The 19,823-nt window shown below is 39.8% G+C and overlaps 1 protein-coding gene across 1 annotated transcript; it reads right to left on the reverse strand.

Annotated features, from left to right (window-relative positions):
* Positions 1 to 286: 286 nt before the first annotated feature.
* On the reverse strand, positions 287 to 13,598 carry MFSD14A (major facilitator superfamily domain containing 14A). The gene is made up of 12 exons (XM_032192102.1): positions 13,448 to 13,598; positions 9,392 to 9,487; positions 7,549 to 7,611; positions 6,843 to 6,970; positions 5,743 to 5,857; positions 5,227 to 5,445; positions 4,801 to 4,914; positions 4,289 to 4,360; positions 3,730 to 3,842; positions 3,508 to 3,605; positions 2,783 to 2,946; positions 287 to 1,629 (listed from the first exon to the last, which is right to left on the reverse strand). The coding sequence occupies exons 1-12, from the start codon at positions 13,532 to 13,534 to the stop codon at positions 1,423 to 1,425; spliced, it is 1,476 nt and encodes a 491-aa protein (XP_032047993.1). The 5' UTR covers positions 13,535 to 13,598; the 3' UTR covers positions 287 to 1,422.
* Between the last annotated feature and the right edge of the window lie 6,225 nt (positions 13,599 to 19,823).

The raw sequence follows: 19,823 nt of genomic DNA on the forward strand, positions 1-19,823 counted from the left end.
ACTGCAGTGCACTACAGGTTGAACTGTCTTTGTTACTGACAAGTTTATGTATAGCATATCTATAATAGTACTGTTCTGCCAGAGCCCTAAGGAAAGAGGCAGACAGCTTGTGCTGCTAAACGTAAGGGATAACACCTACCTGCTCAAGGCAGGCTCATCTGACAAGGTATAGTGCTGGACATGTACTCCAGCCTTCTTGAAAACCCTGCTGAAGTGTAACATACATACTACATAACTTTGACTAAGGGTGGAAGAGACATTAACAATTATTTAAAAATTCATTAAAATATTCAACTTTATTAACAGTATATTTACATTTTTTTTCCTGCTCTTGGTCAACCATGGTGAATGTTCAAAGGTAAAAAAAGCATTAAGCAATAACCACAAGATGAAAACATTTTAAACCTATACAATACTTTATACATAAATTTATACAAAGGAACACTTAAATAATACAACTGGACACAAAAATATACACTTTTAGAGAAATTCACATCAGTAATTGTATAAAGCTCTCTTCTGTACTAAGGGGTCCTGAAAATTTAGGACTAAAACATTAGCTCTGTAATGTAAAAGGGTTATTGTGACAGTCCTCAAAGGCCACTATATAGCACACTGACATATTCAAGGCTATCAGCTTATATTTCAGTCTGTGTATTCAAGTTTTGAGGTCCTTTTATGATTATGCAAACATCAGAAATATAGTGGTATAATAAATGGTACTTATGAAAGCAGAGTTTTAGAGCCAATATTAAAATTTGCAGGCTCAAAACACCCACTTAATATTTAAACAAGTATTTGATACTACTGTTTGTTCAAAAATAGAAAGAGTAAATGCACTTACATAAAAAATAACTTTTACTGTTCAGCAAGCGTGCTCATGTGATTTTTATATTAGTACAAACTTAAAAAACAAACAAACAAATCCACCATATGACTTTTTAAAATAAATGATACCAATTCACCTTTCCCCTACTCGAGTACATTTACATTAAGGCTTTGAATCATCTGACCCACGATTTTACAACATTAAAATGAATGGGTCCACATGGATGCTAGTATGTCTCATTGAGACTTAGCATGAATAGAATTAAAGCTCACCACCTTAAGGAAACAGAAAGACACATGCTCATACCTTAACTATATTCCTTTTTGTCTCCAAACTAGAACATAAAGTTTAATAGTAACAGTATTTCATGGCAAGAGACGAGTACGTAATATTTTTTTAAAGTATATTATTAATTTAATGGCAACATCTTTGGAGAAATTTCCAGTTTTTGTTGTTTTTGTTTTTAAATTCCTATGAACGTCATGCAAAAAGATATTTCTTAAGATTACCTTAAGAAGTTTTTGATGGAAGTGGAATGTATATCCCAAACTGCAGATGAAAAAAAAGCTAAAAAGTCTTCCTGGATTTTTTTGTCATACATTTGTATCTTGCAATAATGGTTCTTTAGCTTCACCGGGAGCTTGTGGGCTGTGGGGATGGCTGTGGCTGCCGCAGTGTTTCTTCCAGTTGCTGGATCGTACACTTAAGTTGGTGTGTTCAGGAATAAACAAGGCAACAAGTAGTGCCAACAGCACAGAGCACGCTCCAAATAAGAACGGGGGTCCAGGAATTATAGAATTCTGAGGAAAGAAATAGACAGTTAACATCACAAAATATAATTAAACCTTTACATGTGTTAACATACTAAGAAAGGCTAATTATAACAAATTTTAAAAGTTGTTTTTTTTTTTTTTCTTGCTATGCTAGCCAATACAGTACTTGTCTCCAAGCAGAGTCTAAGAAATCTGTGATGATGAAGTTTCTGATTTAGGAGAGGAAGCACATGTTATTTACTAATGTTTGCTAACTTCCTTTTCTAAGGCAACTTTTATGAAGCAAACAGCTCTTCAGCAGTAGGACAACTTCCCGCGCTTTTATGTACTTGACGGCTGGACTTCATTATGTATAGCATGCTCCCCGTGAGATACCTGGGGAGACTCAAATCTAGCGTCTTCTCCCTACTAACCTTAAACTTGGTTCTTTTCTCTCCTTCCCTTCAAGGTACCATTTGCTTTTTTAGTTCCAGACAGGTACATGCACACAGCACAACTGTATGAAAGCAGTGCAGAAAAGTTTTGTTTGCGGTCTGAACAATGAGTATTTCCATTAGCATTCAATTTCACTGCTGTTTGTAGAGTGGACTTCCAAAAAACACATTAACGAAAAAAAGACTGAATAAAATTCTGCAAACAAGGTATGGGAAAAGCTTTTGCTTGTAACTTAATCAGTTAGGCACAGCTAGACAGCACTGCAATGTAACAGCTGAAGAGAAGTATCCCATATCCTGCTGCAACCAGTATAGTCACCCGCTGAATTTCCTCCACAATTTATCATCTATTAGGAACTAAAAAAAATACAGAGGCCTTGGCTAGAAGGCTAAAAGACACCACGACCCAAATGCATGATACCTGAGAGGTAAATACAATGTCAGAGACCTGCTCAGTAAGACAAGAAAACAGTGGGATTATGTAGTTATTAATTCATCTTTCCTTTGTCTTTGGAAAGGCTGGCAGTTGCCGAACTACTAAGAGATCCAGCTAATAGGAACAAAAACTGAACCATAGTACCTTGTCTCAAGCCAAAGCCTGTGAGAGTGATTTAAGAACCTATTTTTACATGCTTAATTTACAGTTAGCCTGACAATGTAATTCAGCATCATAGTCAGGAACCACCAGAGACATGGTCTCTTCCCAATTCATTTTTTTTGGGAATCAGTCAGTAAAAGAAGAGTACCTGTTGTAAATGGTATTGTGTGACAACACTGCTTCCTGGTGGTGATTCAGGCATGGGGAGTTCATTCAGTTCAACGTGAAATATATAGAATATAAAACCATAAAGTGCTGGTCCCAAACCATTACACAAGCCTCGAATTCCTGTTATCATCCCTTGAACCACACCTGAGAAAACAAGATATTCTGTTATGTATCTACATATATATATAAAATTTATATATGTAAAAATGATTTTAATAGATTATGAACACATCAGTAAGACTTTTACACTGATGCAAAAAGGAAAACTTCTCTCACTGCTGTTGGACTGTGAGTAGCAATAAACAAAGGGTGCAGACAACTTGTCTTTATGGTATATATATTTTTTCCTATCTCCCTATAGGCTCAGAGTAATGCTTCCTATGCCATGCATATTAAGAGATCAGTATATACAATATCCTTATTCTCACGCAGCAGCACTGCATACAGCCTGTACAACAAAGCCAACTTACATCAAAAGTACAGAAAACAAACAGCTTTAAATATTGTACTATGTTTGGGGTCTGAATGTTCTTGCCTCTGGGCCAGAAGGACTTGTCATGCACACATGGCAGCTTTAAAGTGATTTTAACGTTTTGTCACCTGTGCTCAGGTATATAGGCTACCACGAGTAAGGATAACTCACTAGACATGTTTAGCTTCACAGTGATCTTTGACTAGAATTCAAAGGATTAGGACAACACCTACCTTGTTGGTCAGCATCAGCAGTTCGTGAAACCAGTGCACTTACAGCTGGGAAAGTAATACTGGACATGGCTGCGACAGCTCCAGCTGCCCACATCATCCTGCAGAAAATAAAGATTCAAAGGAACTGTTCAGCCGGGACAGCATTCTGCATACGGAGCATATGTATGTACACGTGCATGTTTGTAAGTATCACATTCAGATATTAAAATGGAATTTACATACCATGGTTCTGATCCAAAGCCATACCACGCAAGTTGTAGTATTTGAAATCCTAGACCCAGTAGGATGGTGTTTTTATTTCCAATGGACCGCATAAGTAAACTCAAAACTATTGTCTGATAGAGCAAGGAACAAGGTACAAGGGAAAAAAAGTTAATCTAAATGTTAAATACATGCAAATACATTAATGCATTAAAAGAGCTAAGTTCAAAAGCAGCATTTGCCTTGTAGTCAGGAGTCCTGCCTCTACCAAAAAAAAATATATATATATATATATAATTTAGCAAGTAATATAAACAAACTATCACCGCTTATTTGATACATAAGAGGATTTAGTTTTCCCAACACAAAACACTTTGGATATTAATGAACCAAACCCTGTTTGGCAAGCTGTTTTATTCATCTAAGTTAGTTAAAGTAGAAGTGTTAATAAACTGTTAGATGCTTAGAAAAACAGCTAAAAGAAGGTGACTCATGTTTCCGGAACCACAATATTATGGAAGTTCTCCACAGTGCTTAGCTCTCTCCAGAGTTACTCAGTGAATTACATAAATTAACTCACCTGTGCAATAATGGAAAGAATCCCAAGTACTGCTATGAATGCTGCTACACTTTCAGATGAAAATCCCATTATCTGTATAAAAAATAAGAATGGTAATTTGATTATTGACCAAAAAAACGTGTATCATATCACACGTATCAGTGTGGGAACACACAATGCAGAAAACTGGAATTATTCAATTTTTTTTTTTTTTTAAATATATATTTTCCACTAAATAAAGTGGAAAACACAAAAAGCAATAGCATAAATGGAAAACAAGTAAATGATTCCCTCAAAGTAATAAAGCAGTTTAAAATAGTGATTTTCATAACCCAAGAATAATGCAAATAGTTACAAAATTGGAGAAGTTGCTTTAATGTGTTCATCTCTGTCTCTAAAAACCAAAAATAACAGCAAGAGTACTTAACTGCTGCAAGCTGTTAAATTACACTAGTTACCTCTGTTTTTTATTCAGAACTATTGTAAACTTTCCTATAAATTTACTTCAAATCCATATCAAAATGTTACGTTACCTGTCTGAGGTATAGGAAGAAGCTAGAATATTGGCCTGCCTCTGGGAGGTAGGAAAGAAAGACTGTTATGCAGATTAGCAGCACAACTGAGTCCTGGCCAACTTTCTTCAGGGACTATGGCAGGAAAAAAAAAAGAAAAAGGAAAACATTCAATTGTCATATTCAGAAAAGCATACATAATAAGAAAATGAATCAATTAATGAAATCATTATTCAAATCAATTAATTAAATCATTACATGACACCACCAAAACATTTTCTGTGTGTTTAGCAAGATTGTTGGCAAAGGTATTGGCAGCAATGCAAGATTAAACTTGATAAAAGATGGCTTTTTTTTTTTTTTTTTTTTTTAAAGCTTGAGATGTAGTAAATTCAATCACTTTTCTCAAGCTTAACACAAGCATCCCGCCATATTTAGCTAGCTTACTGCAAACGGGTCAGCCTGTTCCCACGAAATGGGTGCTCCCCACGATGCTGGCCTCATCTTCTCTGGCAGCGATTCTGGTACAGCAACCAGAATAAAACAAATGTCTAACAAGGCGATCGCCGTGGCTAGGACCACAACCAAGCTGTCTCCGTAGACTCGACCAAGGTAAGCACCAATAGCAGGGCTGGTAACTAAACTTGCTGCAAAAGTTGCTGAAACCTGAAACAAATAACAGCCGGTAAGATCTTCAAGGACACAATTCAAAAGTGTTATTACAATGATAATAACTACAGAAATATAATACAAGCATAGTAAAACCTTTTAAGTCAGAAGCAGAATATTCAAGAGGAGCTCCAGGACTGGGTGGCAAGAACAAGCAATCAGAAAAGCCCTACTCCAAACTGAACCTGACTTACCAGGGAAGAAACAAAAATAGCGATTTTGAAAACCTTTACCTACTGAAGTAATAAGCACTGAATACCACAGAGACAGAGAGAGTTAAAAAAAAATACATACCAAACCATAGGCCATACTTCTTTCATGTTCTTGTGTTATGTCTGCTACATATGCAAAAACCACTGAAAATGTCACTGCAAAAACTCCAGAGACAGATATAACAGCAAAGTACCACCTGAAAAAAAATCATATACAAAAATTAGAACACACAAAACGAAAGAAAAAGTCTGTACTTAAAATCCAAATACAGTTCAACAGTTACTGCCTTGTCCAAGTTTTCCTGACAAGCATTAAGATAAAGCCAATATGAGTGCACCTGGATACAGTTGTATGATTTCTTCTATGCACTGACCACAAAGCTAAACAGCATAATTTTGTAATGTACAAAAAGCTGCTGCGATTTAACACTTCTAGGAAGCTATGTGTTGATGCGTCTGTGACTGAAAGCAAGTCAGGAACTTCAAACTGCTCACTGAGAGCTCTCAACATAAGCCTCATCTTGATGCTAGGCAGTGCTGACGTCATTGGAAACCAGCTACGCTGGGAAATGAGCTGCTTCCAGGAAAGGGACGAGGAATCCATGTGACCAGAGAGAAAACTGGAAAGGCATCTGGAGCTGCCTGCACAGCCGCCTCCTCCTGTGTCGGTGCAGTCTGCGTTATTTCAGCTGCACCCTGAGGTACAGCACACAGCTGGTCCCACACCAAGTACCAACTGGGGCAGTACCAGGGTAACGTACGTGCCAGTTTGATCTTACTTGACTTGCACAGCCGGTGAAAGCTGATGGATTTTAAAGCTTGAGAAACAGAAGTATAAAATTGAAGCAACATTTTAGGTTACACATAGTTACTTCATGCATAAGGTAAGTTTTCATTTCTTTGCACCTGGTTAGTTTTAGAGTAACATGGACACAAAAAAGCCTTGTTACCATTTCTTGGGTGGCATCCTAAAACACTTGACAAACGTGCTGAAAGTACTCAATGGGGGCTAAAGGACAGCTACTCCACTTTGACTCCGTTCCCCCAACTTTTCAGTGAAATAACACAAAAGCCTCGATATTGCATGGAGCAAATAACATTTTATCAGCAATACCACAAACACACGGATTAGACAACAACCTAGAGGAGAAGCGTGCATCTAGTGTGAAGGACTGCACTAACCATGGGCTGATCTTCATTAGTGGTATTGGTGCACAGGTGAAAAATACTGTTAGCAGCAGGAAGGACTTCCGTCCCCACACGTCAGACAGGGCACCTATGAGCGGGGCACTGAGGAACGATAGCAAGCCCTAGGTGAAATAGAGAGAACGCTTCAGTTAGAACCACGCGGTTAGAACTGCGACAGCCAGCCATGCCACGAGCTGACAGCGACTGGGCTCTGCTTTTACAAAACTTCATCACTACAGTGCGATGCATCAAAGGCAATATGGTCAAGCATTCCTAATTTTCTACCCCATAGTTACATAAAATTCAAATTTTAAAATCCCAGAGATACATAAAGCTCAAGAATGATGATCCAGCGATATCAGCAGTTTTATGAACTGTGTTTTGTTTTACATTTGGAATTCGCATGAATGTAAGTAACTGCCAATACCCTACTAGAGCAGCAAATCTTAACACCACACATTGTTTTGGATCAGTTAACTACCTTTTTATTTTGTGAACTCAAACAACAGTTACAGACCAAACACTATCCTACAGAAAATAAAATGATTGGTATTCCCTTTGTTGGCAATACTTTGATCTTGTATTTTTTATACCATGAAAACTATCCTGAAAGTTTCTCTCATCTGGCAGTCATTTCTAAATCCCGCCAACCGTTTGCACAAAACTGTATTTTCAATTACTCAAACATTTGTTACCCTACCTTTACTCCTTGAATTAAACCATTCATTAGAAATGTATGTTTTGGAAAGGTTTCATGCAAAACCTGGAAAGGAGATAAGAACACTGTTATTCACCCAATATTGACCATAGATAGTACTCATAACGCATCCATCTTCTACAGTGTGGTACATCCACACCAGCTTTTATTTCCACTGATTATAGATAGATCTTAAAAGGTCTTGAACCTTTACGACATCCAAAGTTATGCAAGATTAATACACCCAAAACACTAAGAAAATCAAAGTCTACACTTCTACTTAGTAACCATTATTTTCAGGTTCATTATCCAACAAGTTAGTTTCAAGGTTACTTCCTGAAATTACACAAGAAGAATGCTCCAAATACACAAAATCCATCACCTCAGCAAAATTCATAGAAAGGGGGGAAATAACTAAGCAGTCTCCTTCGCCGTTCTTGCTTTGCAAAGAACAATATGAGTAAAGTCAATGACCAAAGCACTCTTTGGGATAATCTCTACAGACATTTGCTGTAGTTTACTAATATAATACTAAATAATACATTGAGTCTCCCCTTCAACAATGGGTAAGGTCTACCTGTATTATTTTAGTTGTAAGATACCAAAATGACTTTTTTTCAAACAGCACCTGCCACAAAGTTGTTGCTCTAGCTGTAAGTACCAACATTTCAAAAAATACAGTAAAATGCTTTACTGTAGGTAGGGAGACAACCCTGATGCAAGCATGAAGCGCAAATCTTAACTGGGGAGGGGCAGAGACACCTTCAGAATTCCTAAGTACATTTATTTATCAACTATGCCATCTAAGTATTTTCTTCCTCAATTTTGGATATTACCATAAACACACCACAAATAACCTATAATGTAATTCATGTGGAAGTTACTTTGAGGTTTTAGCTTTACTTGATAGAGGCCTGTTTCGGTACTTTGTGAAGGATTCGTTTCATCCAATTTCAATATCAGAAGTCTAAGAACACAAAGACCTATTAAAGCTATTTATACCTATAAAATACCTATAAAATACCTATAAAATACCTATAAAATACCTATAAAATACCTATAAAATACCTATAAAATACCTATAAAATACCTATAAAAGCTATTTCATCCCAGATTCTCCACACTACTGTTGTCTGTAGGAGGCTGGAAGGAGAGCGACATTGTCGTTCTGAAGCGCCTCTCCCAGCTCAGTGACTGGAGCCTAGACGTGAGGGTTACAGCAGGCACCGCTCTCCAGTCTGACAGCGTTGCCTGAGACGGTTTCCATTCGGTGCCTGGCTTCAAGTTGGTAACCCAGAGACTGCTCGTGGCTAGCATCAGCTTACAGACCTGCACCAAGATGGCATTTTAGGTGGAGTTCGCTTGGAGATCTTTAAGCCTTTGTTCTATCTCATTAGTAAGCATGTGTCACTCTCAGAGACTAAATCCAAATGGAGAGCAACCAACTGGACTAGATAAGAATTTGGTACAAACCCATCGCTATGAATGTCACACTGTTCATAGGGAGGCTCTAACTGCCGTAACTGGGCCTGCCGTAAAGCTTGGTTCTAAAAGCACAGTGAGGTGAGCAAAGAGCTTCTTGCACACACACACACACACACACACACACACAGACAAGTAAGCTCCAGTGTTAGCAGACTGCCACATCAATATGTCATGCTGTTAAACTGTTTTAGTTAATTTTGAATTTCTGACCCCATATAAAAATAAAGTAAATAAAAAAACTTTGTACTTGCACAAGAGAGCAGCTCAATAGTACCCACTTTTCATTTAATTCAGGTATTTGATGCTTTCGCAGAAATTACCCCATCTCCCATGCAACAAGAAGTTTAAGCACATCACTTACCACCAGAGTGGGTGCTGTTAAGAGTCCCCAAGCAAAGAACTCCAAAAATATCACTATCACAGCGTGGTAGACACTAGGCGAACCTATTCCTTGAGGCTAAAACAAAAGGAAAACTGGGTCATTAAAGCATCCGACAAGCTGTCATAATCACATATCTGAACGGTATAAACAGAAGGGTTAAGAAATGAGACGGAACTCAGAACATCTGAACGCAGGTGCCCAAGCTGGCTGCTACCAGGTGGAGCTCCCTTCTTAACCTTTTGCTGCAAACGTGCTGAAGCGACAATGCCCTGCGGAGTGCAAAGTACACCCTCATCTCAAATTCAGAAATGAACCGCTCATACGGCCAGGCTGGGAAACAAGGATGCTACTGAAAGCAGAAACAGACTCTACCGAGAACTAGATTTTTTTTCCCCTAATACATATAAAAAAAATATATATATATAGAATATATATATAGAATATATATATTATTATATATATTATATAATTATATATATTAATTATATATTAATATATAATATATATTATATATTATATATATATTGCATATATATGTATATATGCATTATATATACACATGTATATTCTTTTATATACATTATATATATATTACTATATATATATTACATATATATATAATCTTATATATATACTACATATATATATAAGATTATAAAAATAAATATAAATAAAAGTTACAAAGTAAGAGACTTCAAATTCTTTGGTAATTTGGTACAATTAGAAGCAGCTTTTGAGCACGTAAGAGCATGAGTGGGATAACCTCATCTCATATATTCTCCTGAAACGCCGCCTGCCCAGCAACATGCCATATGTGCAAATTACAGAACCAGTGCACGAAGTATTTTATATGCATGCAATACAAACCACCCCTCAGACCTCTCACACGCGGGCTGTACGCCCAGAGGTGCTGCCTTAGCACCTGTCCCCGCTTGGTGTAAGGCTGCTATGGAGAGGCACCGGCTGGGCCAGGCCTGGCGCTTACAGCGAGCACAGCCCCAGCCCCAGCCCCAGCCCCAGCCCCAGCCCCAGCCCCAGCCCCAGCCCCAGCCCCAGCCCCAGCCCCAGCCCCAGCCCCAGCCCCAGCCCCAGCCCCAGCCCCAGCCCCAGCCCCAGCTCTTCTCAGGCGCGTTCAGTGGCAAGAGCAGAGGCACAAAGGGAGGCACAGTAAGTTCTACTGAAATGTTCAGCGCAGCAGAACACAGCCCAGGCTGCCCTGTAAGGCTGCAGATCCCTGCCCCCTGAACTCGCCTGGGCGCTGCCCTGAGCAAACTGCTCTAGTCGATGCTGTCTGGAGAAGGGCTGGGTGGCAAACCCAGAGATGTTCAGAGGTGCCTTCTGACCCCAAATGCTGTACAATGCTAAGTTCCAGTTAGGTGACACTAGACTCTTCCCTTGATTACAAGATGGATGCAAGTCATATCCAGCTTTTTTTTTTTTTTCTCCAGATTCCAATTTCTTCCAACAGAGAAAAAAAAAAAAAAAGCCTTTTGAACGACCGTAGGAAATAAATACAGAAAACCACAGGGACCATTCACCCTACAGCTAGAAGATCACCATTTTCAAAAGTAGTTTTATCAATACATGAAAGGTAAGCCACAAAAGTACCTTAATACTATGCTATTTTTCTTTCCCAAGCTCTCTTCAGTAACTGTTCATCTAGATCTCTGCTATTTTTTTAAGCCTTATTCTCTTAAAGAAGTAAATTAACAGCCTTCACAGGTACAGAAAGTGGCTATAATTATCTTCACTTCCCACAATTCCTTCCTCTTTCCACCCACAACCCCTATTTTGGGTTTGCATTAAAAATTTATGTCGCTCTGCGCAAGCCAGAAGTAACAGTCTTAGCTGTTTGCCTCAGTCTGCTACAGAACATCAGGTTTGTTCTCGTATTCCCCCAATTCCTTCCCAGTCCCTGCCTCGTGACCCCCCGGGTGTCGCAGCTGGCGGGGCAGCAGCGGTGCCATCACAAACCACCCTCTCCCTCCGAGTGCCAGGGCTCAGAGCTATCTCTGAGCTCGGCAGCTCCAGCTCGGTGCTGCCCTAGGCCAGGACCCTGCAGGTTCCTGGGATCGCACACGGAAACCAAAGCAGCTGACTGAAACCAGGAGCTGTTCTGCACAATCGAAGCGTTTGCCATTTTAGAACAATACACGAGGTGACTGCTGCCCTCTGCCATGTCATCAGCAAGCAGCACTGAGCCGATGTTTCCATTACTATGGCAGAAACAAGCCTGCAGTGGCATCTAGACCACGGGGGTTAAACTTCCTTCCATTTCTATTGCTCGCTTCTCACAGGTACTGTTATTTGTTCTCATCTACTAATGCAGAAGTAATTTAGTCACATCTCGATCAGTGTGTAACTCAATGCATTTGATGAGTGCTTCAAAAACGCGCGGCCTTACATAAGGTGAATTCCAGCAGGTCACTCAGAAAGGCAGAATTAGTGCTGATACCACCTAACTGCTGTTAGCGCCTCTCTCCGGGTCACTCAGCACACAGCTGGCAGCACGCACACGGACAGCAAGGCACTGCCTCCTGCCATACGGCTACACAGCTGCGGGGAGTAACACACAAAACTGGGAGACAGCTCGATGGGATGGCGCTGGCATAGTCACCCTTTTCAAATTCTGCTGGTGAAATACTGGAAGTACTTGTAAGAAAATATGGCACGGGGTGACACGGACACACCACGTGCCAAGGCCATGCCAACTCAAGGAGTCTGAGGTGCCTCTGAATGAGGTGAGTTCATAAAGCCTGTGCCAGAACACCGAAGTGGTAAGCACTAAAACTGGCCTACACCCAAAACTGCCAAAGCTGGGGCAGGAGGGAGGAAGGGAGAACAGTGGGTGGAGGAGCACCGTGCCCTGGCGCGACCTGCACCGCTCGCTGCAGGGACCCACCGGAACCTGCGGCGGCGGAAGGAGAGGCCTTGCAGAGCCTGTGGGTGTTTTTTCCCCTTTTGCTTGCTTTCTTTTTTCCTTCTTCTTTTTCTTCAACATCAGGATCAACAGAGGGACAGTAAGTTAACCTGATAGAAGTTCCCCATCAGTAAATATTTTTGCCTCTGACAGCGCCTCATTAAGCAGCTGCATACTCTTGCAGGCGAAAGAGTCACAAAGTTTTCTTTGATGTGAAATAGTTTCAAAATAAGCCAATCAGACTGGAAACTGTACACTTAGATGCTTGATTAATTACTGGTTTGCTAATTGCAGATGTTCAAGTCATGGGCCCTTTTCATTTACCTGTCTCCCATAACGTCAAACAGCACGTCGGGCAGGCAAAGACACCAGCCAGGCTGAGCACAGGAGACTAATTAAACACAACGCTGCAGCAGAACAACAACCCAAGCATAAATACATTTTTGCTGTCATTATACTCTGCTATAGCAGATTTTGTAGTTCTAAAAATTGACTTTTCATAAAGTTCTCTGAACAGTTATTTGAAGGTACAAAGCATCACCATCTTGTATCTTCATTATCCAGCGACAGATCTTTGTACCTCCATGTAGCATTTGCAGCCTGTTTTGTCTCACTGTGTTAAAAACAACCAACAACTGCTCGCAGCTCCCCCCCGTGAGCTTGCGCCCTGCCTCTGTAATGGTGGGAGACACTGAACCAAAAGTACCACTGAGAGCTGCTGCCATAAAATCCTTCCTGGCCCCTTGGCAGATGGAAGCTGAAACACGAAGGACACCTGGAAATATGTGATGTCTTAGCCAGTGACCAGCACTCACTCTGGAGAGAAGTAATCCTGAAGCACGGCGTTAACGTGACAGCGGCCGCTCCGCTTCTGCGCCTCACCCTGAATTATGTGCGTTTAACGCCTGTGCGAGGGGCTCCCGCGCGGTTCTGCCCTCACAGCACCGGCCAGCCCCGAGCACAGCGCCCCAGCCCCGTGCCGGTTCTCCCCAACGGCTGCGGGCCCCTCCCCTCCCCTCCCCTCCCCACCGGGCTCCCCAGAGCGGGCCCCGGCGCTGTCCCGGCGGCCCCCCCCGCCCGGCCTCAGCCGCCCCCGTGCCGTTGCGCGGCCTCACCGTGCCGCCGTCCTTAATGATGATCTTCTTGGCCAGCATGACGCTGCGGTTCGCGGCGCGTTTCTTCTTCTTGCCGCCCTGGCTCATCTTACCATCCTCCGGCGCGGCGCGGCGCCCAGCCGAGCGAGCAGCGCGGCCTGGCCTGGCCTCCCCGCCCCGCGCCTCCCCCCGCCGCCGCCGCTCGGGCTCGGGCTCAGGCACGCGCCGCCATCTTGGCCAGCCGCCCCGGCCGCCGCCGCGCCTCACGCGATCGCCCCATTGGCCTCCCGCCGGTCACGTGGCCGCGCCGCCCGCCCCGCGGTGCCCGCCCGCCTCAGCGCCGGCCCCGGCCCCTGCCCGCCTCAGCGCCCCGTCACCGCTGCCCCCAGCCCTGCGCCCTCACATTTCCTGCCTATCCCTGTCACCCAAGCTCCTACGGGAAAAAAATCCCACGTTCCGTCGTTTCTCACTCCTTTATTTGAAAAGGGGGACCGAAAGTTTGGCACGGTTTCAAGCCCACCCCGTGGAGAGTGGTGTCACTCTGCGGTGGGAGTCACACAGGTGTACGTTAATGTAAGGAGCTCGGGTTAAAAGGGCACCACAACTGTACATTAGCGATGACATCCTGTGACCAGGCTGGTTAAAGAGATGTTTTTCCACCTGTGCATTTATATTAAACCAACCTTTGTTATCAATGGCGTTATCCAAAAATAAATGCATCTTAAGAGAAATAACAAGCTTGCTTATGTAGGTGGAACAGGTGGCTCAAGTAAGAATTCATAAATTTAGAATAAAGTCTAGATAAACATGACTTGCTTTTGCTGTCATTAATTTCAGCCAGCTACATATGTCCAAATTGCAAACTCCACTTACCTACATAAGTCCTGACACAATCCGCTCTACCATTACTTAAGTGAGACAAATTCCTGACAAACATTTAGTTTCCTGAAGAAGAGAAACAAAAGTTTTGTCTTACATCCAAACACCTGTACTGCTCAACCTCCAGTACAAAGCTAATGCGTAACGCTAACCATTAGCTGAAGATTTTACATCTTTTTTGAATTGGAATGAAAATGGACAAAGCACTTACATTCCCAAGGGAAAACCTTGATTTTGAAGCACCAATAATGGTTTTAATAGTTTCAGTAAAGACTCCTTGCTTTTAGGCAAAACCCAAATTACAGCATTCCCCGATGCCCTGTTCTAACTATGCTCTTTTGGTCAGTTGATGAGTCATTCTTTTCTGTAACCTAATGGCCTAAAAAATGCAGTATAAATTATACTGATTCCACTAAATTCAGAATGTAATTGATAAAATTACAATTACAAAAAGAACTGACAGAATAGGAGTCCTGAGAATTATCGGTGCATAGCTGGTGAAATGACTTGATTTTAATATATACAGATGTCTGGAAGGCGCAGGGAAATATGTTACCTTCCATAGCAATGCCTTTGTGAACTGTTCAGGTCTTTGCTCTATTGTAAATTACACCTACAAAAACCCCTCAGCTTCTAAACTGTAGCAATCAATAGACTGTGCTTGCTGTATTCTAGACAGTGTATCATATAGTACTTTCCACTGCTATCAAAACTATTTAAAACAAAACAAAAACCACCAACAAAACAACACCCAAGCTACGGAATCACGGTCTGTCTCCTGCTAACTTGTGGCACAACCCTTTACAGTGGATTACAGTATTTTACACTGCACATCATACAATACCCTACTTCCCAAAAAGCTCTTGAAGAACTTTAAAAAGATGGACCACTACTTTCCTTACATGAAATTAGATGCCTAGAGTCTTTGCAAAGCAACTTGTAAAAATCGCATAAGATGCTAAAGAAGATGCAAGCCTAGAGTGCAATAGTGTTTCTCAGATACAAATCAGGAATATTTCCCTTGGAGTAAAAACAGTGAAGTAATGTTCTCATTTATACCCACAAAGCCAGTTTATGGCACAAACACCATCCTCCCAAGAATCTGCTCACTACTGGTAGCATAACATTAGGCAAAAAGTTCCAGAGTGAGTTTTCATTCAGAAGTGCTTTTACAGAGATCGCCTCACACTGTGCAGCCTGATTAAACTTATCAGTAACTCACTCTCAGTTACAGACAGGTAAAGACTAAACCTTGCAAGATCAAGAATAGGAATAGAAAATCTTGCAGCTCCCTAGTCTCACACCAGCGCTGTGAGGAATTGTATTAGATGTTCCCTACAACCTCCTGTTCATGAACTCTAGTTCTGAAGGAGACCAGGATTTTCAGACTAGATGAGAGTGCAGAGACAGACAGCCACTAGAATACTGCTGCAATGCATTCACAAATCAGGATACATTGGCCAAAAAAAGTCTGTCTCAGTAAGAATTAAAATTGTGCCAAAAGGAGGGAAAAAAAAATCAGTTTTTTATCCCATTACAGATTTTCAAAAGACTTCATGTATTCTGTGGTTCAGCAGTGTAATAGCAATAATATGACTTGTTTCCAAACTGCTGGGAAACACCATATATTAGAATCGTATTCAGTGTAGGTACACATGTATCAACATCAACACACAAAAAATCCTAACACTACCCTAAAAATTTTGCCACAATGTTTGAATATACAATTTATATTTGTGCTTATATATTTAAAACTTCATTTAAAATATACTGAAAAAATACAAACGTTAAAAAAATCTATAAAAGTGTTACTCAACAGCAAATACATGTTTAACATATAAGCAATTTTTACTTGGTTATCAATTGCTAATGAAATCAATATGGCTAATTAGTCAGAACAATGATGTAAGGTTTGAGGCAAGAATTAAAAATGTAATGGCAAAATTTTGCTCTTGGATGCAAATGTGTAGAAGACATTCAAGAATGAGCACCGAACTGCACCACAGGACAGATTTTTTTGCTTCTGCAAAGACCTATAAAATCACCTAGCAGGAAATAATTAGACAAAATCATTAATTCAACTAAATAGGAAATTTGGATTCGCAGTAACTGGAGCAGAAATTGTTATCTAATTAATCCCACTTATTTTGTTGCATTTTCCCCTGCATTTTACCCACTAAAAATATCCTCATTCTAGAAGTGTATAATGAGCTCACCTGGAAAGAGTAGAAAGAAAGAGTTCTCAAATAACTTCCTGTGGAGGGAAAAAAAAATTGGCATTAAAAATGAACAGAACAATGATAACAAATGAAGGGCACATTTCTTGGACTTTCTTATAAGAATACCATAGGTAATGATACACTACCACATATATGGTATAACAGCACACTACAGATAAACATTACCTTTCTAATACACGCACGCAAAACATTCACTTTTAAAAAATCTTACAAAAACATGGATTTAAGAGAAGAAAAATAATAATCTTCCTCACTTACAATATCCAGCAAGAAACACTGTCAACAGGAGGAAAATGAGCAACAGCTTCAAATTTGGCAAATGATTGCTTTTGTACAACAGAACATGCATGGCTGATATGGAAACATAGAAACAGATGAAAATTACAGACAACAAAAAACATAAGAAATGCAAAGGTTCATTTATCACTTTTAAAACAATTTGACAAAATCCATTACAGTCTCTTGAATTACAGCCATAAAATTAAGTTAGGAACACAAAATGGTTAGATACTCTCAAAAATCTGTTAAAGGACCTTATGAATAAGTGAAATGTAAGCATATGATCCCAAAATAAAGTAATTTCTTTGAGGAAAAAAAAAAAAAAAAAGTAAAACTATTTTCTTAGAAAGTTATAGTAAAAACAGGTATTATCTCGTACAAGCAGGAACTAGTACATTAATCTATCCTCTACTATTAAAGCAAACAAAAATAGAAGTTTTGCTACAGTTTGTCTAAAACAAAGAACTTTAATAGAACTATAAAATTATCAGAATTCTTTGAGAAAAAAGATAATTGGGCACTTGCGGTTAACATGAAAATACAACGTTCAAAGAAATGTTCACCTTACTTTATTAGATTTAGGATTTTTCACCACTGAATTGCTGATTTATTTTGCTTTGGAGACAGTTCTAATAGCTTACTGGTATTTGACCATTTATAATGTATCCCAGAGATTCTCAAATAAAACTACTGAACATCCAAGTATTCAATAAATACTAGTACTCTCATTATGTAAGCCTTCAAAAAAATCATATAATTCAAGTTATTGCAAATAAATATCTAGCTGTAACTTCATAAATATTTAAATAAAATTCTGCTGAGTACAGATTAGCCTCCTAAATATACAACTAAACTAACAAATCCATTGTCTTAAAGTCAGAACTGTAATTCAGAAAGATAAGTTTATTTTTGGAAAGTTAGACTCCTACAGACCACTTTTAGGGCACACTCAAAGCACGCTGTTCCCTGTGTCCCAATGCTCTGCGCTAGCTATGCTTCTTTGGTTAGTTAATCAGCGATTGAATTAGATTTATTTTTTCCCCCTCAGATCCAGAAGTATCCCAATGGGAAAACGCACGTATGCTTTCAGATTGCAGAAGTTACAGAAATCTGTAAATCCTCCTCAAATCCTTTCCCTTCACAAGAAGGGCACACCGCCTTCCTGCCCTCTACAGTAATGCTTTTCAGCCTGGAGGTCCCTCAGAAGCTGTAAGTTGCTAAGGAAAAGCAGCTAAAAATGCAAATTCATATTTCCTTTACAGCGACAGGTGCATAAAGAGATCTGTCCCTCTACTAGAAAATTTAATGGGACTGAAAATTGAAAGCACGACAGTCACTGACCCAAAGACAGGAGTTACCATTCCTGAACACAACAGGTATATTGTTTTCCAGAGCTATGAGGTCCTATTCAAAAGCAAAGTGCACATATTCCCATTCTTTCCTATAAGCTGAAGCCTAAAGACAAAAATATTAAAACTGGGTTGTGTTTAACAGAACTCCAGCAATGCAGCGATCACTGGGCCTGTTTGGTCCCGTCCTGTGCAACTGGTTTTAAAGTGTTCTCAATCTGCTCCTATTTTCTGGAGAAATTCCTTAACAAAGTAACCAATTCCATCACCCGAACATTTCCACTACTGTGATTCATGCTTCATGAATTTAAAACTACTGTTGTGTAGGCCAAATTCCAATTCAGATATTACTACCAGCACTCATCAAATCATTTCACAGTCACGTGTACTTCTCTTTCTACACTAAGTAGTGCTGTGAGCTACTACTCAACACATCTTACCCTCGTGTTGTATTTCAGTGGTAAAGTGATGTAAGTTTTGATTTTGCCTGATTGAGTGTTAGAGGTGAAAGGTTTAATATTAAAAGTAGGATGCCAATTTAGGGTAATATTAGATAATTTTGACTACCAAATAACATAGCTCCTGCAATTATGGCATGCACAGTTTGGAAAGCTTAGCATGCCCTTGGCATAACACCGACATTACTTCCCTGCTCTGACATTACAGACAAAACGTTGATAATGCATGCCATTAACAACAAGAGAAAGCAGTATTTTTACTTGGCTGACATCAAGTGGAATTCTTCCTTTTCCATTTACAATACTTAATTAAAAATCAAAGAGTGCTCTTACAGAATCCTCTCTTGGCAATCCACCATTTACAGTGTTGGGGAAAAGAGGCTGAGGTACTTTGGTAAACATTTTGAAACACCTCTCAATTCACAACATAATCATTAGCACATGAAAGACGTGAATAAGTGCAGAGAGGAAAAAAAAAAACAAAACAACAAAAAACCCATAACACCTTTAACACTTGCCATTCAACTAAGGGACTATCGATATGCTTTTGCGTAAGGCATCCATTCACATATGTAACATGCAGGAAGCCACCCTACATTAATATCCACTGTGAACAGGTCTCCTGAAGACGTGATTTTTAATTTTTAAAAAAAAAAAAAAAAAAAAAAAAAAACAACACAAAAACAAAAACCACTAATTCTGGCATTGTGTTTCTGTCTCAATTGGCTATATGCAAATACTTCAACAAGCAAAGTGTTCATAACAGTCTAACTGTGTATGTTTCTTTATGTCTTTTTTTGGTTTTTAAAAAAAAAGAACAGCATGCTTTTATATTTGCCTATTGCACAATTCGTAAATTTTTCATTCTGTTCCCTATTGAAGTAATTCCACTACTAGACTGAACAGCTCCACAGAACCCAGTTTGGTCTGTTAGCCCAAGGACTTCTAGAACAAAATAATAACAATAAAAAAACCTCTAATTGAACTATTACATACAAATGTACTGAAACAGCCTTGGAGAGTTCACGAGTAAACAACACTTGTTTAAAAAACAAACAAACAAAAAACACCTCTGTAATAAAATACAGTACAGTATACAGATGATATACCATAATGGCTCCAGATGGAGCTGTTACAGATTACAATAATGAATATAAAATGTTTATTATGGGTTTCAAAATTGCAGGTAAAA

The sequence above is a fragment of the Aythya fuligula genome, chromosome 8 (assembly GCF_009819795.1).
Source record: "Aythya fuligula isolate bAytFul2 chromosome 8, bAytFul2.pri, whole genome shotgun sequence".
NCBI classification, from domain to species: Eukaryota; Metazoa; Chordata; class Aves; order Anseriformes; family Anatidae; genus Aythya; species Aythya fuligula.